The sequence below is a fragment of the Eleginops maclovinus genome, chromosome 8, assembly GCF_036324505.1.
Source record: "Eleginops maclovinus isolate JMC-PN-2008 ecotype Puerto Natales chromosome 8, JC_Emac_rtc_rv5, whole genome shotgun sequence".
Lineage (NCBI taxonomy): Eukaryota > Metazoa > Chordata > Actinopteri > Perciformes > Eleginopidae > Eleginops > Eleginops maclovinus.
In genome coordinates, this window is record NC_086356.1 from 1,932,734 (window position 1) to 1,941,992 (window position 9,259).

General features: G+C 39.4%; 1 protein-coding gene and 3 non-coding genes across 4 annotated transcripts; all 4 read left to right on the plus strand.

The window, feature by feature from the left end:
- Positions 1-1,251: 1,251 nt before the first annotated feature.
- On the plus strand, positions 1,252-5,335 carry rpl37 (ribosomal protein L37). Its single transcript, XM_063890088.1, has 4 exons — positions 1,252-1,473; positions 2,710-2,845; positions 3,520-3,604; positions 5,226-5,335. The coding sequence occupies exons 1-4, from the start codon at positions 1,471-1,473 to the stop codon at positions 5,293-5,295; spliced, it is 294 nt and encodes a 97-aa protein (XP_063746158.1). The 5' UTR covers positions 1,252-1,470; the 3' UTR covers positions 5,296-5,335.
- LOC134869013 (small nucleolar RNA SNORD72) lies at positions 2,549-2,628 on the plus strand. The gene has a single exon (XR_010166374.1). It is a non-coding gene; the product is annotated as a small nucleolar RNA SNORD72 (small nucleolar RNA).
- Positions 3,156-3,233, plus strand: LOC134869010 (small nucleolar RNA SNORD72). The gene has a single exon (XR_010166371.1). It is a non-coding gene; the product is annotated as a small nucleolar RNA SNORD72 (small nucleolar RNA).
- LOC134869011 (small nucleolar RNA SNORD72) lies at positions 4,692-4,770 on the plus strand. The gene has a single exon (XR_010166372.1). It is a non-coding gene; the product is annotated as a small nucleolar RNA SNORD72 (small nucleolar RNA).
- Positions 5,336-9,259: the final 3,924 nt, after the last annotated feature.

Sequence of the window (9,259 nt, forward strand, 5' to 3'; positions counted from 1 at the left end):
TGGTGCTTTAACACCTTTACAAGTAGCAGTGGTGCATTGTGGGAGATACCTGACAGACCATCAGATCATTATGGTGACAGACTGTTTGAAATGTGGACATATTCGGACGGTTGAGGACCAGTACGCAAACAGTCACAAAGCAAGCATCAATATTAAATATAAATAAACAAATAGTCCCACAATACATCCACACAAGCACTTACAGTAAGTGCATTAACAGTGATTTTGATATACACTCACACACACCCACACACACTCATGCACTTCTGAGCGCCCACACTCCAGCATGCATCAACTGTCCTCATAGAGACCTCTTGAACATCGTGAAAGAATCCATTAAAATCCACATTGCCCTGATAAAAGCACCATTAACCTTGTGTTTTTGTACTGTCCATTTAACAGACTAATGGTGTTCAGCCCTTCATCTCAAGTGATCAGCCAAATCTGTTAAGCACATTTTAGTGGTGTAACTTTGAGTTAAGTCTATTAGAAACACCAGCAGCGTTATACGCTTAAGCCATCCAATTTGTTTTCTGCCACTTAGCCTATCTGGGTCAGAGGAAGAAAGCAAAGAAGCCCATACTTCCTGATCTGCAGCCAATGCCTTCAGGACCTGAGGATCTCCCAGGCCAGATTGCAGACAGTACGTAGTTCCTCCGGCATGTTCTGCCCTACAGCTCCTCCTGCAGGGCAGAATATCTCCAAAGGGAAATACACAAGAGACGTCCACTCCTTCTCTCAACACAAAGGAGAGTGGGAGCCAGACACCATACAAAGAAAGCTAATGTTTGCCTTGTATCCACCGTTTTATTTACTTGTTATACTGAGTTTGGCTGGATTAACCTGCTTTAGGCACTGGAATAGAAGTCTTACTGTTGGTTTCATAATTATGATTGCATTTTTATAATAGGTTTATAGGATATGGCTCAGTTTAATTTTCGTAAACATTATAAACAACATGGATGGATGGATGGATGGATGGATGGATTATAAACAACAAGGCAACCCAATATAGAAATCCACATACATAAAATATTATAAACTATACTATTTAAAATTAATTATTAATCTAACACATTAGAAAATATATTAAAGTAGTTACAAAAATATTAATTAAACATTTGAATAGTATTCTCTACTAACTGTATTTTTATTCTTTAATCAAAAAACTAACAAATTACAAAAGAGTCGTAGGAAATATGAAATTAAACCCAGAAAAAATGCATTATTTGTTGTTATTTTAAGAGCTTGCTGTTTCAGTCAGTGTTTGTCACTTTGATAATATGAATAAATTAGATGTGTTGGACTTCTATGTTTTAGATTTGTTGGATTGGAAGAAAAAAATCGGATGTTTTTTTATGTTTAACTACGGGGGACACATTTCACTGTTACACAGGAAGTTGCGCGGATTGGATTTCATGCGGCACACGCGCCCCTTCCGGTCTCTTTTCCCTTAGCCACCGGACGAAAATGGTAAGCAGCAACGCTGGCGGAGAGAAATCTCCAAACATCTGAGTAATGTTTCCTTTATCTGACACGAACTGTGGCTGTTTCCATGTCGAATAAACGTCTTCGCCGTTTGGGTGAAATATTTTCGAGTTGAGAGTTGATTTTCATAAAAAAATAAGATTGTTCCTGTTGCTAGGCAGACAGTGTTCAGATGCTACTGTTAGCATTGAGGATCGTATGCAAAATGGGCCTAAGTTAGCCGGTAAAAAACACCATATAAAGTTTAAGTAACTTTAAATAAACCCGCCAAGTTTCTACTGATGCATAACTTTTATTAATTTCCTCCTAATTTAGCAACGCACAAGGCGTACTAGCTTTTCCATAGCCGTTAGCATAACTAGCTTTGCGTGTGCTTGCTCAGAGTGTACACACTGTCAGCATGAAACTGGGTTTTGTGTAGGTGAGAATTGGACAATATTTTACCTTTTTTTTAATGTGATTTATAATCTGTAAAACTTACTGCCAACTTGGCCACATCCGTACAATGTAATGTAGCTCAATGCTTCACCTCTGCTTTCACACTACGTTCAAAGTTTAGCACGAGTCCTCGTTTGTATTTTGGGAAACGATGTACTTTTGAGGGTTTGGGATGCATTGGGGTTATACTTCTGCTCTTATATTGATGGGTTTATGTCTTGTGTGCATGAGGTGGGCAGAACTGTTGAAATACCGCAATATAATACAGTCAGTACACCACCTGAGAACAAGTGATAAAGATAATTAAAGGTTGCCCTTTAATTAAAAGCCTTTGTCACTTATTGATGCACATGATTTTTAATGAACTGCTTATATTGCGGTGTTACCTGTTCATGAGGTAGCAGAACACCTCACTAATGTAGTCAACGCGATACTCCTACTTCGAACTCAATGTTGACACAGAATTGGATTCAAGACAAGTGTAAAACAACTGGTGCTTGTTGCAGGCACCTGGAAAGTAAACTTAGTGGCCTCTCCTGCAGTTCAGATGTACCTGAATTAAATCTGTGTGCAGGGGTCAGTATTGCATCCCTTTACATTAAATATGTGGTTGCTGCTCTGAGTCTTGTCTATGATGTTTCCAAACACAAATGTCTGAACATATGATTTCCAGTGATTCATACTTCTGTTCTGAGACAAGACCATGCAGCGCTTTCAAACTCTTAATGGAATCTATGGGAATTGTCCCTAATTGCCTCTCTTGTTATTCCCATCTCTCTTTAGACGAAGGGAACTTCCTCTTTCGGTAAGCGCCGGAACAAGACGCACACTCTGTGCCGTCGTTGTGGATCCAAGGCATACCATCTGCAGAAGTCCTCCTGCGGCAAGTGTGGCTACCCCGAGAAGCGCAAGAGAAAGTGTAAGTCCCCCAAAACATTTTCTGTATGCCTCGTTAGCTTATACACCTGCAGACTGTCAAAAGTCCATCATTTACATTGATATGAGAAAGAAAAGCAAGAAATTCTTTAATGAAAGTTGCTTGGAGTCGGAATACAGTGTTTCACTACTGCTTGCTCAATTACTGTGGTGCAAATGACTAGTACTACTTTTATTCAAAACATTGCATGGAAATGAGCTATTGACCGTATAACACGGCTTACTGATTTAAGATTGTCAGCTTTATTTAAAGGATACAACAACCCGTGTTTATCTAGTCTTGTAAATAATGCTGCTTACCGATGATGGCGAAAAATAAATGTCTGAACAAATGATTCAAAATGATATCAGTGTTTTCTCTGAGGTAAGCATCATTGATGAAGAGCGCCTAACAGAAGTGCAGGATTTAAAACCTTAACTATCATGAAACGGAGGTGTGGATGAATACTAAGTATCAGTTCCCACACAGTGGTGTCATGCAATATCTTTCAATGTGTGAAGATTTCTTAGATGTGTCCAGACAGTGAGGTATTTCTGCTTTGTAGTCAGGAAGAAGGTACTCTTCAGGTGCATCATCTCTCTATATATACTGTTTTGTGCCATGTGAAAGGTCGTGCTGACTTGATGCATACTGATTTTATTGACTTTGCTTTGCAGACAACTGGAGCGCTAAGGCCAAGAGGAGGAACACCACTGGAACCGGCCGTCTCAGACACCTGAAGGTCGTCTACCGCAGATTCAGGTACGATTTTAAGAAGGGATATTCACACAACAGGGAGCGGGGCTTTAATTGTGAGGCATTGGTTTTGAAGGATAACAAAACATGACAATGCCAGGCGGCTTGTGTCATAGGAGGCACACAGTGATCCCTGCTTGCTCCTCAAATAGGACTTTCTAGATGTGTTCCTGGTTATTAATTACTCCTGTGAACGTGCTTTCCAGTTCACCTTAATGTGGTTTTAATGTCTGAAAGGTATCGGTAATATAAACTATGAAGTGTCATCTTGACGCTGAGACTTTAAACAGTTATCTCAAACCCCACAGGGAACATGTGTTTGCTTGATCTCACTCCTTAATCTGTGAGGCAGGAGAAACACTTTGAGTAAACCAGACTGTAGTAAATACTTTTGATTAATCAACTTTTAGCTACAAACATTGGATCTGCTGTTGACATGTTTTTACCCCTGGAGTATAAGCTCCCTGCTGCTCTGCCTGCCAAGAGGAAGCTGATATCAGCATGATTATATATTGATTTCAGGCTGTGATGAGAAATGCAGTGTTACCATTAGCAATTGGCAAGTGTTATTGAGATTGCAAACAAATGTGGGGTGAAACACTTTAAACAGAACGATGTCATTACTTTGAGATGTGTCCTGAACACACAGCTTATTACTTACTGTCTGTAAACCTGAAGCTGTAAACTAAATATCTGGTAACATGAACTGTCAACAGTGAAACCTGCCTCAACCGATGCATGCTCAGTTTTTCAACTGCCGAAATCTGCGAGGTTTTTACTTAAATTAAGTCCTTAATAACGCAATATCGTTTGCACCCCAACTCTGTATACGCAACCAAAGAAATGATTTGACGATTAAATAAAACAGGATCAAGGATGTGCCGTTAGAACAAAACTGACCTCAGTTTTTCAAAATAGAAGCATCTCTTCCTGACGACGGGCATCCATTCTTCCACCGTGCTTCCATAGTATTGCACGGCTGATCATAGATTTAACACACCGCTCAATATCTCTCATATCTAGTGTTATATCTTCCTCACTGTCAGGTTTATTTAAAGGATGTAACGGGTCTTGTTGTGAGACTCATCAGTGCTGCTTACCGATGATGGCGAAAAATAAATGTCTGAACAAATGATTCAAAATGATATCAAGAGTTTTCTCTGAGGTAAGCATCGTTAATGAAGACACCTAACAGAAGTGCAGGAGAAATACTAAGTAGTCTGCTCGTTAACTGGGACACTTCAGTGGCTCTGATCCATCATTTACGCCTGGAAAAAGGACCTCTTTTTCTGAGTGGAAACCCGATCTTGGTAAACCTGGAATACTAAACTCCTGGATGATATACCCTTTATTTGAATAGAGATGCTTTAAAACGGCGTCATTAATGTGCCATTTGTGACACAGTTTATCAAACAAGTGAGGACAGTTAATACTTCAGAATGAATCATCAGCTACTAACAGCTGTGGTAGCGTAGCGAGTTAGCTGAGTAATGGCAGCGGATGAGAAAGTGTAGTGTTGGTGGTGAGGCGTGTCTTTCTGATTCATATATGAAAGGTAGTGAGTTTAACCAGGTGTTGTGTTTATGACTCGACTCTTGTGATTAACCTCAGCTTCTCCTTTTTCCAGGAATGGTTTCAGGGAAGGCACCACCCCCAAACCCAGACGTGCTGCAGTGGCCGCCTCCAGCTCATCCTAAATGCACATTTTTGTTTAAATAAATGTGATGTTGAACAGGAGCTCTCTGTGTTGTCTTTTGCCTCATTTTAACCCGTTAAAGAAAGCCAGGTCTGTATGGACGGGTGGTTAATGAAATAGACTTTATCCCCATTTGTTCAAATCTAAAGTTACCTTATGTTTAAATAAACAAACCTGCAATAAAAAATACTTGTTTCAATGTCTGAGGTGCAATATGAGAAGTTGAGCATTAAAAATACAAACTATTACGGCTGCAGAATACAGTGAGGAGCAGACCCTCCTGTCCGTCGCACAAATGGAGACTTTCAAAAATAACTGGGTTCAGTTTAAACTGTCAGCTTATGTCTCACCACCAATCCTGGAGGTCTTATCAGTCCAAAGTTGAGGTACATGTACTTAAGTATTTCCATGTTATACTACCTAGTAGTTTTACTCCACTACATGTATTACCTTTAGTTGCTAGGCAGATTAGGATTAATGATGGTAAATATAATCAGCCCTTAAATCAGACTGTAGTTCACCTGCAGTAAATCCAGCAGCTACCCTGCAGTATACAAAGCCATTCAAACTAGCTGCACCTTTACCAGCTCTGAGAACACTTTAATGATCAATGATTATAAAACATATCAGAGATATTATTCTGAAATGGACCAATCAGACAATGACTACTTTTACTGTCGCTACTTTAAGTACATTTAGAGGAGAGTACTTTCTACTTTCACTGGAGGAACATTTAGAATACTTTTACTGTGACAGAGTATTCCTACACTCTGGTACTTCTACTTTACTCAAGTACAAGACCTGAGTACTTCTACTTTACTCAAGTACAAGACCTGAGTACTTCTACTTTACTCAAGTACAAGACCTGAGTACTTCTACTTTCCTCAAGTACAAGATCTGAGTACTTCTACTTTACTCAAGTACAAGATCTGAGTACTTCTACTTTACTCAAGTACAAGATCTGAGTACTTCTACTTTACTCAAGTACAACATCTGAGTACTTCTACTTTACTCAAGTACAAGACCTGAGTACTTCTACTTTCCTCAAGTACAACATCTGAGTACTTCTACTTTACTCAAGTACAAGACCTGAGTACTTCTACTTTACTCAAGTACAAGATCTGAGTACTTCTACTTTACTCAAATACAAGATCTGAGTACTTCTACTTTACTCAAGTACAAGATCTGAGTACTTCTACTTTACTCAAGTACAAGATCTGAGTACTTCTACTTTTACTAAAGTACACGATCTGAGTACTTCTACTTTACTCAAGACACTGAGTACTTCTACTTTACTCAAGTACAAGATCTGAGTACTTCTACTTTTACTAAAGTACACGATCTGAGTACTTCTACTTTACTCAAGTACAAGATCTGAGTACTTCTACTTTACTCAAGTACAAGATCTGAGTACTTCTACTTTACTCAAGAACAAGATCTGAGTACTTCTACTTTACTCAAGTACAAGATCTGAGTACTTCTACTTTTACTGAAGTACAAGATCTGAGTACTTCTACTTTACTCAAGTACAAGATCTGAGTACTGCTATTTTACCAAAGTACACAATCTGAGTACTTCTACTTTACTCAAGTACAAGATCTGAGTACTTCTACTTTACTCAAGACCTGAGTACTTCTCCACCTCTGTACTTAATAAAAGGGTTTAAAGGTAGTAACAAGGTGAGGAACCCCCAGATAAATCCAGTCCAGTTGTCCCCAGCCCCCCCCCCCCCCCCCCTCAGTGAAAGTGCAGCTGGAGATCAACAGCCCTCTCAGACCGCAACAACAACCAAACAAGTCTAAATATTTATCAGGAGCCAAACAATACGGAGGTTTCTCAGATGACGAGAGGAGTGAAGTCTGTTTACAGGAGAGTCAAACAGTGCCCCAGTGAGGGGAACCAGCAGTCAGGGGGCGGGGGGTGTACAAGTGCACTTACTGAAGCACAATTTAAGGTACTTTTATGCTGCCTTTTGAAAGCTAACATTTTCTATGGATGTTTTGATCACTTAAGGTCCGAATCACTTTCCTGATTTAAGATTATTTATACAAAATATATCCAATGAAGAAATGATGCATCCTTACAGGAGGAACCCATTAAGGCATCAACACAGCCATCTAAAATACAGAACAGTCATATATGACAACACAGTTTGCTATTTGACAGGACTTTTACTTTTTGCACATTTAGCTTGAGCTTGATTTTGCGTGCAGGACTGTCGAATATAAAAGTACTTCCTCCACCACTGGCTGTAGGAATTAGGAACAGCTGCATATTGAGAAGAATAAGTGAAGTTTAATGTGCAAAGGACTCCGTCTGTTCTGCCTTTTGAGGTGTTGCCTTTCCTGTGGTGGGTTCTATAGGTATAAACGGTCTGCAAAGGCTGACATTACACATCAAAGCGAGTAAAGATGAAACACTAGAGGCAAAGAATCCAGAAAGGAACCTGAAAATGCGCAGAATATGTCCCTTTTTAAGCAGGATAGAAACCCTTCAAATGCAGCAAAGACCAGAAAGAGAAATCTGAGTCTGTGATTAATCTGTTTCTTTTGGCTCCCGTCCAAATATTGTGTGAACGGTTTTCTCCAAAACACAGCAGGTCACACAGACGCTTTGTCCTTGACCTTCAACATTACACGGCATTCTGCCCTATTTTAGGGGCTGTGTTTTATTGACAGTTCCCCGGGAGATGTTTCCACAACTTCATTGCGTTGGTGGATCTGTCACAACTTGATTTGCAGCTTCACACTGCGGAGAGAGCTGTGGTTTCGCTCCCTGATAAGCTTTCTCAGCCTCTCTGTATTTCACAACATACCTGCCGTCACAGCCAGAGCTCTGGTAGAACCTGCCAGCTCCCCTGCACAGTTTGATTCTCTGTCTCCAGTTGTTAGATTAGTGTGTGTGTGTTTACGCAGCCTTTGAAAGCGATTCCCTGTTTGTGCTAAATCTATGTTACCTGTGTGCATCGAGTAAATAACATCATGGAGAAGAAGCCTCTGACAGTAAATACCCCCGTTACATGGTACAGACGCTTTATGCATCCACAGGTAATCCCAAACAAGGAATTTGCATTGGTGTAGCTGAGCACAACGTCAACATACGTAGAGAGAAATAAAAAGTAAAATAAAGGCTAAATCTTTTCACAACACGTGAAAAAATGGCCTAAAAATATAGAAACGTAAAATAAAAATGTTGTTAAAATAATGTTCAATAATTAGATTCCAAACATATCAGAAAATATCTGACTGAAAAAACAATCAAGTATGAAAATATATATCTAAAAAATGTAGGAAAATAAAACCAAATAGATTAAAATATGTAGAAATTCACTAAAAATGACAAAAATACAACAAAATATCAATAATACAAAATAAATATTAACAAAAGATGCCTAAAAAATGAGAAAAATACAACAAAATGTGATTAAAATATGTATATATTCAAAAAAGAGGCATACAAAGTGTTAGGATGACTGTCCGTACAGAATATGTGGAATCAAAATGAAACATCTTTGCCGTTACCATCAAGCCCTTTCAAAATCAAACCACACTGAGTGTTTACGGGTTGTATATAAAGAGTTTACTCAGAGACACGGTGAAAGACCCAGCTGTTACTCGTAGCACTAACTAGGTCTGTTAGTGGCGCCGTACAGCACCACTGTGTGTCAGCGTTACCAGTACCAGCAACCGGAGGAGCAACAGCTAAAGGTTATGAATCATTTTATATCATTTCCATCCTCTCCGAACAGGAGGCCTCTGTCGTCTGCCGGGAACCACAAAAACTCCCAGCCTGACGTGTCTGAAGTATTTACATGAATGACGTGTTTATGAGGCTTATCTGGGTCATTAGCATACCTGGGATGAAGGTGTTTACGGCACGGGGAAACAACTAAGAGGAGTTTAATCACTTATTACTACTATTACTCATTAAAGTGTGTTCAGTGTCTCTTATCACACACCTCTCAG